Source organism: Astatotilapia calliptera, chromosome 8, assembly GCF_900246225.1.
Source record: "Astatotilapia calliptera chromosome 8, fAstCal1.2, whole genome shotgun sequence".
NCBI lineage: Eukaryota > Metazoa > Chordata > Actinopteri > Cichliformes > Cichlidae > Astatotilapia > Astatotilapia calliptera.
This window is the reverse complement of record NC_039309.1, coordinates 22473784-22492291: the sequence shown is the minus strand read 5'-3', so window position 1 is coordinate 22492291 and position 18508 is coordinate 22473784. Positions and strand designations below refer to the sequence as shown.

The 18508-nt window shown below is 39.7% G+C and overlaps 1 protein-coding gene across 2 annotated transcripts; it reads right to left on the bottom strand.

Annotated features, from left to right (window-relative positions):
- Nucleotides 1–1459: 1459 nt before the first annotated feature.
- On the bottom strand, nucleotides 1460–18401 carry eme1 (essential meiotic structure-specific endonuclease 1). Of its 2 annotated transcripts, XM_026177457.1 has the most exons (10): nucleotides 18206–18399; nucleotides 18008–18117; nucleotides 16646–17358; nucleotides 16352–16479; nucleotides 16098–16187; nucleotides 14628–14749; nucleotides 12286–12424; nucleotides 10367–10482; nucleotides 10069–10258; nucleotides 1460–1769 (listed from the first exon to the last, which is right to left on the bottom strand). In XM_026177457.1, exons 3-10 carry the CDS (start codon nucleotides 17334–17336, stop codon nucleotides 1593–1595), a joined length of 1653 nt encoding a protein of 550 aa, XP_026033242.1. In that variant the 5' UTR covers nucleotides 17337–17358; nucleotides 18008–18117; nucleotides 18206–18399; the 3' UTR covers nucleotides 1460–1592. The 2 variants fall into 2 exon arrangements, with proteins under 2 accessions (XP_026033242.1, XP_026033243.1); XM_026177458.1 differs by lacking the exon at nucleotides 18008–18117 and having other exon boundaries at nucleotides 18206–18401.
- Between the last annotated feature and the right edge of the window lie 107 nt (nucleotides 18402–18508).

The window sequence follows — 18508 nt, the reverse complement described above, 5'->3', positions numbered from 1 at the left end:
GAGACCAAGTGCAGAAGGGGAAGAACTCTTATAATTTAATAAAGTTGATTTTAGAGGGTTTGAGAAGAAATAGATTTATTGTTGTAATATGTATTGATTACACCAGAGTTTATGTTGCCAGTAAAGAGGAGTAGTAGAGGTTTGAATATAATCACTCTCCAGAGGAGAAATTGTTTGGTTAAGTGGACTATTTAAGCAGAAGAACTCAGGTGTTTCGGGGGGAAAAAGGTTCAGGTCAGTGTAGCTGTGTGCAGTTTGACCTTAATTTCTGTTGATTTAAGTTCAGTTATGTTTATTTGAACTGAGTTAATTATAGAGTTGAGTTTCTTTGTAAATATTGTTTGGGCCACAAAATGGTGAATAAATCACTTGCTACACTGGACAGCATCGGTCTCCTGCACTTCTTTGACCGCTTAAGTCGAGTGCTACCACATACCCTCACCCAACTTATTCATTGGTCTCTCTCAGAACCCTTAAATACTGTTCTGATTCTCATGCCCAAAATTCCTGGAGAAGGCAAAGGGGAAGACAGGTGTTTGCGACACCTCAAATCCACTTGGACTACAGATGGGCAGATGAAGCATTGGATAGAGTAATACATCTTTCTCATTGTAACAAAAGAGCATTTGAAGCTTCAAAGGCTCAAAGCTATGCCCAACTAGTGACATTTAGTCAGCTACAATTTTCCACAAACTTCTACATTATTCACACGTAATGGGCTCAAATTGTGGTCATATTTTGTACTTGTAAATGAGACTGTGTAGTTGTGAACTGAGTTTTGTAACCTTGTAAACAAAAATATCTGAAAATTGTGTCTTTGTGCATTTTGTCAAGATCTACAATTTTTGTATATAGATAAGAATTTGTGTATGTCTAAAAAAGATTTGTTTGAAAATGGAAAAAATTACACAAGTTACACATTTTTTTTGTTAAGGTCTGTTTACAGATACAAAACGTAAAACTCTGCGCTCAAGTTCCCTCGCTTCTGAGTTTCAACTTGCAAATACGAATTTTGACCAGAAATTTTTTCCTTTCAGCTGATTGGTCAATATCATTGTGTTGGGGCGTGCCACCTGAGCACTGTGGGTGAGGCTTAAGGTCCAGTGATTGGAAACAGATGTGGATGAGATGATAAATTGTGACTGTTCTAATTTCACAATAATATATTTAATATGTTTCTTACATTTTTGTGAAACATGATTTAGACTGATATGGCAGGTTTGGTCTTTGAGTTATTTGAAACACATGTTGAAATACCCGTCATCTCACTTCAAAGTTATCACAACTGAAGGTGTCTTTCAATGCTATGAAGCAGGGAGGGAATACATGTGTAAATAAAACAGTGCCAAAGATTAAAATCAGTCACCTCACTAACGCTTAAAGTGAGCTGTAACACAATTTCCCCCAGAATCAATTTAGTATGGTTGATGTGCATATCTTATAGTGGTCTTCAAAACTGTTATTTGAATAAAACTTTAATACATAAATAAAAGTTTTAAAAATCTGAACTTTAATTACATAGCATTAAATTCAAAGATATGACCACAAACTGCCAAATCAAAGCAGGTGGGCCACAAAATCAAATTCAAATTTCAGAGATTAGAGTCTAGACTCAGTTCTGGATCACAGGAGCTCATTGTCAGGAAGATGCGTCTGGAGAGCTCCGGACCAATCCTACGAGTGGTGGAAGTGACACCTTCTCCTCTCCGGATCAGAAGGTCAGAGAGCAAAGAGATCTTCTCTTGTTTCGTTCTGCACAGGTTGTAAGCCTACAAACAGACAAGGAAATATCAAGTATTAACAAATAAACTGACATGTTTGCAGATGTGCCTTGTGATGTGTTGACTCACATCCGAGAAATCTTATTGGCTGCACTTAACATTGTGATAAATAAAGTAATAAAAAAGCCTAAGCTCTTCATGCCACCTCCAATGATGACCACAGACCAAACACAAAGTGAAGTTTGTATGTAATTGTTTTGCTTGCAAAGTCTATGAAAAGACGCAAGCCGACACAAATTTATGCAGGATAGAGCAAATAGAGGTGATCACACATCAACAGGATTTGAAAAAAAATGCTTTGTACTCTATTTAAGGTGCTTGAATGAACTGGATTCTCAGCATAGGTACATACTGTAATATTCTTCTGAACCATAGATGTCATTACCCAAGGAAATACCTCTACATCAGCACTTAACCCTTTAAAACCGGTAGAAGGGGGCACGCTCCGTTTTGCGCAACTACTTTTAAATCCCAGTAGCTCTGCAACCACGTAAGCTAGCGCAATAATTTTTTTTGCATATGAAACCGGAGGAGTTGTACTTGCATCTTATGCCATCAGCTTGTCCTCGGTCACAGTTTTCTTCCACATATAGCTTTGCAAAAACTGCATAAAAAGCGTTTGTAGCAACAAAAACATAATATTCCAGAAACAGGCTTTGCCGATCTGATCAGCTGTTCATAACACTTCCTACGCTGGAATAGACGTCAGCGCGAACTATCGCATGTCCGCCATGACCTGCCCGAAACCGGAAGTGACGTCATTTTCGCGGAAATGTCGTTTTTTACCATCAGGGCCTCATGAGCCTAGACTGGTGTTTTTAAAAGTTATCTTTGACTTTATGACTTTCTGTGTCGTTTCTGGGATGCTTAGGACTCATATTGCACTGTTGGAAATAGTTTATTTTGATGCACATGCTGCTTTTTTGCAAATTTGCATTATAATATTTATTTTCGTTTTTCCTGCAGTATATAAAAATTGGTGTATTTCAAAAATAAAACTATGAAGACACTCAAAATAAATTTCCTGTGGTGGGAAACTATTTTGTGCAACTTTTTTGTATTTACAGTTTTGAGGGATAAGCCTCTTAAATTTCTCTAACTAGAAATATATGTTAAAAAAAAAACAAAAACGATTTTCAATTTTTTTGTAGTTTATTGCACTTTTTTGCAATTTATGTAATTACTATGCACTTAATGCATACATATTATTAAAATTTAGGCTGTAATGGTTGTATTGATGTATAGCAACTTGAAATGCTCCCAAAAATGGCACTACAGCACGTAAAATATAATATAAGCTCTGGCGGACTTGGTTCTATGGTAGGTCTTAAAGGGTTAATATAGGAAGAGAAGATGTCAAAACCAGAAGATTTTTTTACCCCAACAAAGTGATCTTTTCCAACTGTTGCAATACAAACTGAGTAAAGTCAATAAAATCATGGTAAAAAAATTAACAACAACACGCTGGTACGCTAAGTGTTCAACCCAGCGGTAGCAGTGACAGCACAACGCGCCAGCTTCCAAAAACACAAGAGATGCACAACTGGGAGAAAGTGGTTTGCAACAGAAGATATGTCAATTTTGTCATACATACAGCGGCTTGCAAAAGTATTCGGCCCCCTTGAACTTTTCCACATTTTGTCACATTACAGCCACAAACATGAATCACTTTTATTGGAATTCCACGTGAAAGACCAACACAAAGTGGTGCACACGTGAGAAGTGGAACGAAAATCATACATGATTCCAAACATTTTTTACAAATAAATAACTGAAAAGTGGGGTGTGTGTAATTATTCAGCCCCCTGAGTCAATACTTTGTAGAAACACCTTTTGCTGCAGTTACAGCTGCCAGTCTTTTAGGGTCTGTCTCTACCAGCTTTGCACATCTACAGACTGAAATCTTTGCCCATTCTTCTTTGCAAAACAGCTCCAGCTCAGTCACATTAGATGGACAGCGTTTGTGAACAGCAGTTTTCAGATCTTGCCACAGATTCTCGATTGGATTTAGATCTGGACTTTGACTGGGCCAGTCTAACACATGGACATGTTTTGTTTTAAACCATCCCATTGTTGCCCTGGCTTTATGTTTAGGGTCGTTGTCCTGCTGGAAGGTGAACCTCCGCCCCAGTCTCAAGTCTTTTGCAGACTCCAAGAGGTTTTCTTCCAAGACTGCCCTGTATTTGGCTCCATCCATCTTCCCATCAACTCTGACCAGCTTCCCTGTCCCTGCTGAAGAGAAGCACCCCCAGAGCATGATGCTGCCACCACCATATCTGACAGTGGGGATGGTGTGTTCAGAGTGATGTGCAGTGTTAGTTTTCCACACAGAGCGTTTTGCATTTTGGCCAAAAAGTTCCATTTTGGTCTCATCTGACCAGAGCAGCTTCTTCCACATGTTTGCTGTGTCCCCCACATGGCTTGTGGCAAACTGCAAACGGGACTTCTTATGGTTTTCTGTTAACAATGGCTTTCTTCTTGCCACTCTTCCATGAAGGCCAACTTTGTGCAGTGAACGACTAATAGTTGTCCTATGGACAGATTCCCCCACCTGAGCTGTAGATCTCTGCAGCTCGTCCAGAGTCACCATGGGCCTCTTGGCTGCATTTCTGATCAGCGCTCTCCTTGTTCGGCCTGTGAGTTTAGGTGGACGGCCTTGTCTTGGTAGGTTTACAGTTGTGCCATACTCCTTCCATTTCTGAATGATGGCTTGAACAGTGCTCCGTGGGATGTTCAGGGCTTGGGAAATCTTTTTGTAGCCTAAGCCTGCTTTAAATTTCTCAGTAACTTTATCCCTGACCTGTCTGGTGTGTTCTTTGGACTTCATGGTGTTGTTGCTCCCAATATTCTCTGAGACAACCTCTGAGGCCGTCACAGAGCAGCTGTATTTGTACTGACATTACATTACACACAGGTGACTCTATTTAGTCATTAGCACTCATCAGGTAATGTCTATGGGCAACTGACTGCACTCAGACCAAAGGGGGCTGAATAATTACGCACACACCACTTTGCAGTTATTTATTTGTAAAGAATGTTTGGAATCATGTATGATTTTCGTTCCACTTCTCACGTGTGCACCACTTTGTGTTGGTCTTTCACATGGAATTCCAATAAAAGTGATTCATGTTTGTGGCTGTAATGTGACAAAATGTGGAAAAGTTCAAGGGGGCCGAATACTTTTGCAAGCCACTGTATAATAGGGCCCCTATAATTCAAAATTGGCTTCACAAGCCAGAGACAGAACATAAAAACAAGCAGTAGGACTTCTGAAAGCACATTACTATTAATGATTCCAGTTATTGGTCCCCTACCATTTCATGTTGTGGTAAATATTTGTGGATTTTAAAAAACACCCATTTGGCAAAAAATACACCTAAAAAGACTGAGACCACACACACCTCAGAGGAAGTTCATTTGTGTGTGTTTTATTCTTTTAATCACTCATGGCCATAGCTGAGGGTAGGAACTAAAAACGTCACAATACCAGAAATGTAAAGTATGCCTTCATACCCAACTCTTGATGCCTTTAACATCAAAAACTACATGGGGCCATTTTCCTCATGTAGTTTTGCTGTGCCATTTGTAGTTTTCTTATGGCCATCATCTTTTATCAACATGTAAAAACAGTATTGCTGTCAGAATTAATCTCATTAAAATGACATTAACACAATAACCGCATTAACGCGGCAAATCTCCGTTAGCGAGTTAGCGTGGATCACCCCGTGCGCGGGCGACACACGGCGTCAACACGTTAGCGCCGTTAACGTCGTTTTAACAAGATCAACGCTGACAGCACTAAAAAAAACAGATGAGAAGACTTGTATATGTATGCAATTCTCATCAGTTCAGGAAGAATTACAACCTTGATACATTTGCTTCCTATAGTACCACATTTTCAGAATTTTGCTATTGCCTCTCTGCAGCTTCTCTCCTCCTGCTACCCCCCCAAAAACCCATCTCCATAGAGACTGTGTCAGCTCCCAAACAGACAAATAACAAACTAAAAACCAGCAACAAACAACTTAAACATAAACAATTACAAAGAAAGAACAATACAGTATCCACATCTGAACCAAAGAGTAAAACAGTGAAATGTGGATTATTAAATATTAGGTCTCTCTCCTCCAAGTCTCTGTTAGTACATGACTTAATAATTGATCAACAAATTGATTTACTCTGCCTTACAGAAACCTGGTTGCAGCAGGATGATTATGTTAGTTTAAATGAATCAACACCCCCGAGTCATTCTAACTACCAGAAACCTCGAAGCACAGGCCGAGGGGGCGGTGTGGCAGCAATTTTTCACACCAGCCTGTTAATTAATGAAAGACCAAGACAGACTTTTAATTCATTTGAAAGCCTGATGCTTAACATTGTCCACCCCAGCTGTGAAACTCAGAAACCAGTCTTACTTGTTATCATCTATCGTCCACCTGGGCCTTACACAGAGTTTCTGTCTGATTTCTCAGACTTTATATCTAATTTAGTTCTGAGCTCAGATAAAATAATTATTGTGGGTGATTTTAACATCCATGTAGATGCTAAAAATGACAGCCTCAACATGGCATTTAATCTGTTATTAGACTCAATTGGTTTCTCTCAAAATGTAAAAGAACCCACCCACCACTTTAATCACACTCTAGATCTTGTTTTAACATATGGCATAGAAACTGAACATTTAACAGTGTTTCCTGAAAACCCTCTCCTGTCTGATCATTTCCTGATAACATTTACATTTACAATAATTGATTACACAGCGGTGGAGAGTAGACTTTATCAAAGTAGATGTCTTTCTGAAAACGCTGTAACTAAGTTTAAGAATATAATCCACCCACTGTTATCATCTTCAATGCCCTGTACCAACACAGAGCAGAGCAGCTATCTGAACGCTACTCCAACAGAGGTCGATTATCTTGTTAATAATTTCACCTCCTCACTACGTACGACTCTGGATACTGTAGCTCCAGTGAAAACTAAGGTCTCTAATCAGAAGTACCTGACTCCGTGGTATAATTCTCAAACACGTAGCCTAAAGCAGATGACTCGTAATCTGGAGAGGAAATGGCGTGTCACAAATTTAGAGGATCATCATTTAGCCTGGAGAAATAGTTTGCTGCTTTATAAGAAAGCCCTCCGCAAAGCCAGAACATCTTACTATTCGTCACTGATTGAAGAAAATAAGAACAACCCCAGGTTTCTCTTCAGTTCTGTAGCCAGGCTGACAAAAGGTCAGAGCTCTTTTGAGCCAACCATCCCTTTAACGTTAACTAGTAATGACTTCATGAACTTCTTCACAAATAAAATTTTTATCATTAGAGAAAAAATTACCAGTAATCATCCCACAGATGTAATATTATCTACAGCTACTCTTAGTACCATTGATGTTAAGTTAGACTCTTTTTCTCTAATTGATCTTTCTGAGTTAACTTCAATAATTACTTCCTCAAAACCATCAACGTGTCTTTTAGACCCCATTCCTACAAAACTGCTCAAAGAAGTCCTGCCATTAATTAATTCTTCGATCTTAAATATGATCAACCTATCTCTAATAATCGGCTATGTACCACAGGCCTTCAAGCTGGCTGTAGTTAAACCTTTACTCAAAAAGCCATCTCTAGACCCAGCAGTCTTAGCTAATTATAGGCCAATCTCCAACCTTCCTTTCATATCAAACATCCTTGAAAGAGTAGTTGTCAAACAGCTAACAGATCATCTGCAGACGAATGGCTTATTTGAAGAGTTTCAGTCAGGTTTCAGAGTTCATCACAGCACAGAAACGGCTTTAGTGAAGGTTACAAATGATCTTCTTATGGCCTCTGACAGTGGACTCATCTCTGTGCTTGTCCTGCTAGACCTTAGTGCAGCATTCGATACTGTCGACCATAATATCCTATTAGAGCGATTAGAACATGCTGTAGGTATTACAGGTACTGCACTGCAGTGGTTTGTATCATATAGACTCTAATAGACTCCAATTTGTGCATGTAAATGGAGAGTCCTCTTCACACACTGAGGTTAATTATGGAGTTCCACAGGGTTCAGTGCTAGGACCAATTCTGATTACATTATACATGCTTCCCTTAGGCAGCATCATTAGAAGACATAGCATACATTTTCACTGCTTTGCAGATGACACCCAGCTCTATCTGTCCATGAAGCCAGATAACACACACCAATTAGTTAAACTGCAGGAATGTCTTAAAGACATAAAGACCTGGATGGCCGCTAACTTTCTGCTTCTTAATTCAGATAAAACTGAGGTTATTGTACTCGGCCCTGAAAAGCCTAGAAATATGGTATCTAACCAGATTCTTACTCTGGATGGCATTACCTTGGCCTCCAGTAACGCTGTGAGGAACCTTGGAGTCATTTTTGACCAGGACATGTCCTTCAACGCACATATTAAACAAATATGTAAGACTGCTTTCTTCCATTTGCGCAACATCTCTAAAATTAGAAATATCCTGTCTCAGAGTGACGCTGAAAAACTAGTTCATGCATTTATTACTTCCAGGCTGGACGACTGTAATTCATTATTATCAGGATGTCCAAAAAACTCACTGAAAAGCCTTAAGCTAATCCAAAATGCTGCAGCAAGAGTCCTGAGGGGGGACTAGAAAGAGAGAGCAGATTTCTCCTGTTTTGGCTTCTCTTCATTGGCTTCCTGTTAAATCCAGAATTGAATTCAAAATCCTGCTCCTCACATACAAGGTCTTAAATAATCAGGCCCCATCTTATCCTAATGACCTTGTAGTACCATATCACCCTATTAGAGCGCTCCGCTCTCGCTCTGCAGGCCTACTTGTTGTTCCTAGAGTATTTAAAAGTAGAATGGGAGGCAGAGCCTTCAGTTTTCAGGCCCCTCTTCTGTGGAACCAGCTTCCAGTTTGGATTCAGGAGACAGACACTATCTCTACTTTCAAGATTAGGCTTAAAACTTTCCTTTTTGCTAAAGCATATAGTTAGGGCTGGACCAGGTGACCCTGAATCCTCCCTTAGTTATGCTGCAATAGATGTAGGCTGCCGGGGGATTCCCATGATGCATTGAGTTTTTCCTTTCCAGTCACCTTTCTCACTCACTATGTAACAGACCTCTCTGCATTGAATCATCGCCAGTGTGTGAATGTGTGTGTGAATGGGTGAATGACTGAATGTAGTGTAAAGCGCTTTGGGGTCCTATGGACTAGAAAAGCGCTATACAAATGCAGGCCATTTACCATTTACCATATCTGTTATTAACCTCTGTCTCTCTTCCACAGCATGTCTTTATCCTGTCTTCCTTCTCTCACCCCAACCGGTCACAGCAGATGGCCCCGCCCCTCCCTGAGCCTGGTTCTGCCGGAGGTTTCTTCCTGTTAAAAGGGAGTTTTTCCTTCCCACTGTTGCCAAAGTGCTTGCTCATAGGGGGTCATATGATTGTTGGGTTTTTCTCTGTATCTATGAAGCACCTTGAGGCGACTTATGTTGTGATTTGGCGCTATATAAATAAAATTGAATTGAATTGAAATCAAAAGCTTTGCTTTCACGCTCAGCTGTCTCTTCAGCACAACAGACCAGTACAGCACCTGCATCACTCCATCTGTCAGTGTCCTACTCCACTCTTCTCCCACTTTACTTGCTCCACTTGAGGCAGCAATCCATCCCCAACTTGAACGCCTGGCATCAGACTTGGAGTTGCTAACTCTCGTCAAGTATCAGGTATGTAGCTTATCAAAAATATACAAGATTGTTACTGTAATGTAATGTTTTTTGTATATTTTATATTTTTGTCTACTGAACATATTTTTAATGTTTAGGATCAAATTCTAATATTAGATAAAGATAACTCAACTCAATGAATGACAAACGTGAAGATAATCCAGAGAAGTAAGGGACTTCAAACCATCAAAGAAAAGTTAAAAAGAAAATTACCTCAGAGTCTGTAAATAAAATGATCAAATATTACATTACATTGTTTGACTTTCAAGCAGTCAACGTGAACCTGCCTTAACATAAAGACTGTAGCAGAGCTCCGTTATATGGAACTTCAGTGAAAAACCTAATAATTCTCTGCAACTGTGTTCTGAGCAACGCAATAAGAGGTTAGCAGTGGATCCTTTAAGTCCTTACAAGCTGTGAATCGGGGTTGTTGTTGCCATAAGAATAGAAAATATTTTTTCATGTTAGAAGAATCTGATAGAACTGTTCTAATTACATACAGAAGCAGGAGTAAAACAGAAAGGCAGAATTATATATTCTTCACCACGGCCTTGTCAGTAAGCTGTTGCTATAATCAAGCTTGTACCTTCTTGAGCAGCTGTGGAGAGGGATAAGCTGCCAAGATGGCAGCAGCCATGTCTGGGCTCACTCTGTTGAACTGCTGGATCTGTCTCTTCCACACCTGCAGCAGGCCCTTACCACCTCTATCCACCCGCTGGCCCCCTGCCCACTCACTCTCTAGGTAGAAGGAAAAGCCAGTCTTTTCCCTCTCTCTCCTGAAAAAACAGGGAAACATGGGAAATGACTGTTTGATCTGGCAGAGGTGGTGTTAAGCTGAACTGTGATGAGAGAGAAAAAAAAAACCCAAAAAAACAGTTGCTCACTTGAAAGGGGCCTCTGCAACTGCTTTGGTTGTCATGGTGATGTGATCCGAGAAGTCCCTCCAGGTACAAAAGAAGCAGACTGAGACACCAGTGTGAAGCTGGAGATGCACCATTGCCTGAAGGGATATCAGAAAACAAACATGAATCACTGTAAGCCTAAGCAAAATAGTAACCATGATTTAATTTGCCCCTTGAAAACACACCAGACTCTTCAGTATAAATCAACATGTTTGCCACTGCAGCCAGAGATCCTTGAAATTGTAGACCGATATAAAAAAAACTAAATAAACATCTTACAGTGGTGTGAAAAAGTGTTTGCACCCTTCTTCATGTCCCCTTTTTTATGTTTCTCACACTTAATGATTCACATCATTAAACAAATTTCAACATTAAACATTAGACAAAAATAGCACAAGTAAATGCAAAATGCAGGTGTTTATTGTTGGGGGGGGGGCAGACCTACGTGGCACTGAACCTAAACCTAACAACTGGTTGGCCCATCCTTAGCAGCAATCAAGCGTTTGCGATAGCTGTCAGTGAGTCACTCTGACGTTCCTTTGGATGGCGCTCCGCTTGGTGTTGGCTCTCTCTGCGGTAGGGTATCACTTCCTGTTACAACACAGTGGTGTTTTTGTGTAGCTTATTTGTATAGCCAGTTGTATTAAAAACTAGATAAGATCCTATTTCACAGTGTCATTTTCACACACTTTATCCAAAACACACGAAGAAGTTTTACATTTTAAATTATTTAATTTAAAATATTCACTCACTCTGTATTTAGGGATTCACTAGCTTAGCTCATAGCAAACCTGCTAGTACCATGGCCTCTACACCTGTTCCTCCTGCATTTTCCTGCTCATTGTGTCAGATGTTTAGTTTACTTCTTGGTCTCCTGTAGCAATAATGATACTTGTAATCAGTGTAGTGTGTTTGCAGTCCTGGAGGCCAATATCACTGAATTTGAGACCCAGCTTCACACCCTTGAAAAACGCAGGTTAGGCAAGCCCCTGTAGCCGGTGCAACAAAAGGTAGCGTCTCCCCCAGAACACTGTCCCGAGCAGCCAGGAAAACAGGACAGCTGGATGACAATGAGGAGGAAGCGTAGTCCTAATTTAAAAGATTAAAGCAGATAACTAGTAAAGCTATAATATCTTACTGTTCATCACTGATCAAGACTGTTAAAGGCAGTCCTATCTTAGCGGAGGTATCATTAGAGGGCATACCACACATTTTCACTGATATGCAGATGACACCCAACTTTATTTAACCATGAAGCCAGATAACACACACCAATTAGTTAAACTGCAGGAATGTCCTAAAGACATAAAGACCTGGATGGCCGCTAATTTCCTGCTTCTAAATTCAGATAACCCTGACGTTCTGGTACTCGGTCTTAAAAGTCATACGGTATCATACCAGATGCTTACTATGGATGTCATTACATTGGCCTCCAGTAACACTGTGAGGGAGCTGGGAGTCATTTTTGACCAGGACATGTCCTTCAATGCACATATTAAACAAATATGTAAGACTGCTTTCCTCCATTTGCACAATATCCTGTCTCAGAGTGACACTGAAAAACTAGTTCATGCATTTATTACTTCCAGACTGGAATTTCAATGGCTTTATTTCTCATTTGTTCCTGACTTGCCTTGGATTACAGCATGATGTCTGGCTTTTTAGGATCTTTTGGTCTACTCCACTTTGTCATGCAGTTTCCATTTAAGTGATTTCTTAGGGGTAGCAATCACTTTTTCCACACATGGCCATGTACGTTCATTTTTCACACATTATCCACTATTATATTTAAGGGATATATTGATTCAGTGCGTGGGAATTGTTTAATTAATACAAAAGCTCTTTAATTTTATATTTTTCTATATAATTATAAATTGTCCTGTGTCAACCACCTAACCTACCTCCTCTACGTCAACTCGCGACACCTCAGGCAGTACACCAGCTCCACCATTCTTCTTTCTCCTCTTGGCTTTACTTCCCCCCGTCTCCTCCCCTGCAACAGCCTCTCGAAAATGCTTCTGTTTTTGTGATTTCTGTGATCTTGGGAAAAAACATTTTTGGTCATTTTAGACATTAATGCTCAGGACCTTCATTGATGCATTTACTCTCTTCACACCTATTCCTCACAGCATTTCCACCAGAGGTTTTCCAGATTACACAGTGATGCTTGCCATATTTTCAGACAGCCATGTGTTTCCGCAGTTATGCAGTTTCTGAGTGCTTGCCTTGTTGTTTTTAAACACTTTATGAAGCACTTTACTCTATACTATTATGCAAGTTACACAAAGAGACACCTTTGTAGGACCATAAAACCGGTGTAATGGACAGACCATTCTCTGCGTTTTAGCTCGGTTGTCGCAAAGATACAGAAAATCTTTACCACCTCATTGCATATATTGATTGTACATTTAAGTTCCTTATTGTATCATTTTTAGATTTTGATTAATTGGGGGTACTCGTTTATTTGTATTTTGTATTTAATTGGTAATTGTAATACATTAATTTCCCAATTTTGGTAAATATTTATCATTTTAATTTCAGTATCTTTCAGTTTTTTATTCAGTTCCAGATGTTACTTTAGTGTTTACATACAGCTTTCCTGCTCTAATTGAGCACTCAAAGTGCTTCTTGCCACCAGCCACATTCATATTCACACACATATTCATACAGCTTACTGACAGACCCACACAGTCACAGTTCATTGCTCTGGGGTGAGCATGTAGCTCAAGGACACTTGGGCATGTGGAATCAATCTCCTGACCTTCTGCCTCCTGAGAAACAGATACCACCACAAGTGTTGATGTAGTCAAAGTCATAGGGCTTTTAAATTATTCAACTTAAAAAATGAGCCTTTTTTTCCTTTTGGGGGGGGGGGTTTCCAACTTTAAAATGGATCATGATACTTTTGAAAAATACATTAAAGAAGATAGGTTTCAAAAAAATATTCTTTTGCATTTTACATCAAATGGGTTTTAATAAGAGCTTTCATGACTGGGTGGTGTTGTTTCTGGCAGTGATCATTAAAAAAAGTTTTTTTCATAGTGAGAAAGAAAAGTAATAAAGCCTGAGAGATTATCTATTTGGTGATATATTCAATTTAACAACAGTCGCCTCAAAGCACTTTATATTGTAAGGCAAAGACGCAAATACAAGACAAAAACACAAAGAAATACAGAGAAATCCCAACAATCATATGATCCCCTATGAGCAGGCACTTTGGTGACAGTGGGAAGGAAAACCTCATCATCATGGGACTGCCCCAGCAGCCTAGGCTTATTGCAGTGTAACTAAGGGAGGATTCAGGGTGACCTGATCCAGCCCTAAATATATGCTTTATCAAAAAGGAAAGTTTGAAGCCTAATATTAAACGTAGAGAGAGGCTGTCTGTCTCCTGAATCTAAATTGGAAGCTGGTCTCACAGAAGAGGGGCCTGAAAGCTGAAGGCTCTGCCTCCCATTCTACTTTCTTACTTTTTACTTAAATTTTCTGGGAATCATAAGTAAGCCTCCAGTCTAATATCGTCTGAAATATGCTCTCTTTCCCAGTCATTTTGGATCAACTGAAAGCTTTTCAGGGAGTTTTTTAGGACACCCTGATAACAACAAATTACAGTAGTCCATCCTAGAAGTAATAAATGCATGAACTAGTTTTTTAGTGTCACTTTGAAATAGGGTGTTTCTAATTTTAGAGATATTGCGAATGGAAGAAAGTCAAACATATTTTTTTAATACGTGCATTGAAGGACATATCCTGGTGAAAACCGATTCCAAGATTCCTCACAGAGTTACTGGAGGTCAAAGTAATGCCATCCCATAGTAAGCACCTGGTTAGAGACCATATTTTTGAGATTTTTGGTGGCCGAGTACATTAACCTCAGCTGAATTTAGAAGCAAAACATTTTAGGTCATCAAGGTCCTTATGTCATGAAGACATTCCTGCAGTTTATCTAACTGGTTTGTTTTACCTGGTTTCATAGATAGATAAAGTCAGCTGCACAGGAGTGAAAATGTACTTTCTAATTACACTGCCCAAGGGAAGCATTTGTAATGTAAACAGAATTGGTCCTACCACGGAACCCTGTGGAACTTCATAATTAAATTAATTAAAATCCAATGGATCCTGAGCCAGATGAACAACTTTCCCATTAATAGAGGGGCTAAATACAACGATAGCACATACTATAGAGCAACAATAACCAAATTATCCTTTAAAATGTTCTACAGCTCAACCTACAAATCCTTACCTGAAGTATTTCTCAAGCTCAATAATTGCTAGGCTAAGGGTCTTGCCAAGGTGACGCCTCTGCTGCTCCTGGACCCAGGATGTCAATGTGGACCCACAGTCTGATCTGCCATGCCTCTCATTCTGGATTAGACAGGGAGGTAGATATTAGGAAAAAAAATTAACTCTATTGATATGCAATTAGAACTCTTTCAAATTAATTATACTATGCAACTAATGACAAGAATGAAAATTATGTAAACGTTTACCTTTATTTCTTACATGTAATAACATATTTTCTTGTTTGCCATGTCCTGCACAAGCAATTTTCTGCGTCAGTTTTTCGCCACGCTCACAATTACAATATATTCAATACACACAATTTATGATTGTGTGTATTGAATATTGAAAGCCTCATACCTGTTATTTCTCTGTGCCTTGAAGCTCCAGTGTTGTACATGTTATTTAAAAAACATAAATAAGACAACACCTTTCATCTCAGTGTCTTTCTGCAACAAAAATCATTCTATACCACCAAGAATATATGAATCCACTACTGAAAACAGTTGGCTACAAATACATAATTTACCCTAGTCTTAGTAAGGTTTGTTGAAAACTACTGCTAAAACTACCTGTTTCAGAAAATATTTGTAATTTTTTTAAACATATTTACATTTTATGGGGAATTCGTTAGCTTGGAGTTGACCATTTGTACATGTTTAGCATAATCTAATTTTCTTGGTTGATGTACAAAACGTGGATGTCATCAATGTTTAAGCTCACACTAGCTGTACATATAAGCAGCACTGCAGGTGCCACTGGTTTTCTAAGGGTAGAAATTAGCAATAGCTATAAAGCTACTAATCGGAAGGTTGGTGGGTCAATCTCTGGCTGTTCAAGTCTCCATGCCAAATATCCTTGGGCAAGATAGTAACCCAAAGTTCCAATGCAGCCATTGGAGTATGAATGTGTGTGAATGTTAGAAAGCACTGCGATAGAACAAGCAGAGAAAAAAGTTAAATAGTGCTTACATGAATGGTTGTAGGTCAAGGGAAGTATGTTACTCACCCTCTTAAATAAGTAAAGAATAAATAAATATTTTTCTCAAAATATTTTCACACTCATCCTCGTATTTTTATTGTTCTATGGTTACTGTTGTCTCACAGAGAATTTTTATGGTTTGAACCATCTGATCTTTTTTTTTTTTTTAATGGACCGATGGAAGTTTTTATCATTTGTGTGGTTTTTTTACCCTAATGGCCAAAATACATAACTCCTTTAACATTACCTAATGTCATTTTCTAATTGGCACTTGCCTTTTGCCTTCTCCGTTTTCCTCCTGTTGTTCCTAAACTCGCCTAGTTTCTGATCAGATGCAGTTATGCTTCATCTAGACTTCTTCTAAACAGTAGAAGAAGTCAGAAGTCAGTAGAAGAAGCAGTGGTTCTGCTCTGTTGATCCTTCAAGCATACCATCAGCACCCACAACAAACCTGAACGTAGTTGTGGATCAAAGTAATGAAGTCCTCCACTGTCATCTGTATCACAACATTGGCCTCTGGTACAGATGCTCCTTCATCTCCCTGAAACATGGCAAAGATAATAAAAGGTGTTACTGCTAAATAAGCACTCATGAAACCACTTCTCATTCATTTATGGCAATTACGGCAAATTTGACAAGTTCACATTCATGCTTCACTTTGAGTAAAGTGAGGTAAAGAGAAAAATATTGCATGTGTCTTATCACCTGCGCACAGGGAGCTCTTCTCATCCAGCTCACACTGCGTGGGAGGGATTGTTTCTTGATGGCGCAGCTACAACCCAGAGCCTGTAACGAGGCCAGCAAAGTGCCGCCTCCTTCCAGCTGTAGGAGAGCTGCACACACAAACACACTCAGCACAATTACAGCCACAATTAGCACATTTAATGACTTCAATAATACTGCAGATGAAAGACTGGCTGCATGTGCAGTTTAAAATAAAATTTGTAATGATCTGCATTTATCTACATTGCCAAGTATAATTTAATGTTTTCTTTTTACCTGGATCCACCACCACCACCATATGCTTGATACATTCCTCTGGCCTCAGGACCCTAGCTGCCTCTGCCAGAGCTTTCCTCTCCATTTTCTGTCTCTCTCGTTCCTCCCTGAGCACATCCTTGTCTGGCTGCTGTCTCTTCTTAGCCTCCCTCTTACTCAGAGCCACTTCCCTGGAGGCCTGGATCTCCTCAACCGTTCGCTTGCCAAGTTTCCTCTTGGAAGGAGAAGTGTCTGTGTTCCTTGCTCCGTTCAGAGGAAGCTCCTGTCCACAGCTCATTTTTCTCACCTGATGTGAGCCGAGTGGGCACTCTGACTCTGAAAAGCCATTCTGGCCAGAAAACTGTGAGCTGGTCAGACAGAGCGGCAAACAGTGCTCAGCATCGTTCTCGTTAGTCACGATGGTGGAGGCGCTAATCACATTGTCTCGCCTTGCCTTGATTCTTTGTGCCAAAGGAACATAAGGTGCATCATCATCATCGGAACTGCTGCTGATTATCATTACATTAGCTATTCCCATGCACACGCCACCACTCCCCCTCCCTGGGGAGGAGACAGCTGCTGCTGCAGCATCAGAACCATCAAAGTCGACCAAGTCTGGTTTCTCTGCACGTCTGTGGGAGGCTGGCTGGAGGAAGTCAAACACAGGCAGCTCCTCATCTGGGTCACTGGTGCAGTCACTTTGGCTGCCCATGATCACATGTCCACGGAGGTTACTGTACATATTGTGTGACACAAGAACAACAAGAGCATCATCACTCAACAAGATTTGAAACAAAAGTCTTTATGCTTCTTAAATAATTAACAAATTATTAGGTAAACCTGAAAATCAAAACCTAAAGCAACAGGTAAAGGCGTTTTCGTAAATTCGACTTGAACACAGTCCAACCAGCAAGCCTTATTTCAGTGAAATTCTTATTTGAATAAACAGTGCGCAGTGCTTGTTACCGCCCACCGTAGTGTTTTCTGCAGTTAGAAGATAAGCAAGGCCAATTATAGGAGTCGCTTGGTGTAACGTTATTGACTTCTCTCACTTAATTGAATATCCAACTTACAGCTACGCTGTGTCTAACCAAACAGGACCTGGCGATAAAGAAATTACTTTTTAAATTGAGTTTGGCACGACATTAATGTTCTTTTAGAAACGATCAGGAAGGACAACCCGAGCACATTTTACCCGACTGCAGGCATCAGCTGAAGGTTAGCAGACTAGCTTAACGCGTCACTTACTGCGGTTCGCTTAACTCTTTGAAATTACAAGGCAGTAGTAATTAAGTAGTTAATAAAGAAGCAGCATAGATAAGAAAAAAAATTAACTACTCGCTCTAACTTCAAACTACAGCGAGAAATTATTTATTTATTTACCCGAACACAGAGAACTGCGAGACTTGTTTGATTTCCCCGGGTAATGATGCATTCAGGGGTTCCCCGAGGGCGAGGATTTTCTGAAACTTCCGTGGACACTGAGGCCGGGTCTTGTGGCCACATTAAGAAAAGAAAAACTTTTTCAAATAATGTTTCTAAACTCAAAGTATCGACCTTAATCCCAAAATAGAAACTAACCTTTTTTTAATGTGGCCCTAACAGTAGTAGAGATAGTAGTCGTGCGTGTAGAAGTAGAGGTTTGCAGACGGAAAGAACGTGACGGCGCGAGATTTAAACTACAAACAAAAGTGATTCTTAGTTTTTTTTGGTTTTTGGACTACGTCAGGTCTGTGCAATACTGCAAACGTCGGTATCGATCCGATATCAAATAAATATAGGGTCAGTATTGCCGGTACTGATACTTTTAACTTATAAAGGCAGCTTATGTAGGGAAGTGCAGTGTGTAATGATTTATGAGATGAATCGTCATCGACCACTAAA

Bases quoted from the DNA above. Each gene is read 5' to 3' on its own strand.
- eme1 (XM_026177458.1), bottom strand. From the start codon at position 17,336: ATGGGCAGCCAAAGTGACTGCACCAGTGACCCAGATGAGGAGCTGCCT. The intron at 14,750-16,097 runs GTTTGTTGTGGG...TGTCTAATCCAG, and splicing joins TGATCCACAACTACGTTCAG to AATGAGAGGCATGGCAGATC. The intron at 12,425-14,627 runs GTAAGGATTTGT...TTTTTTCCCAAG, and splicing joins GAGCTTGAGAAATACTTCAG to ATCACAGAAATCACAAAAAC.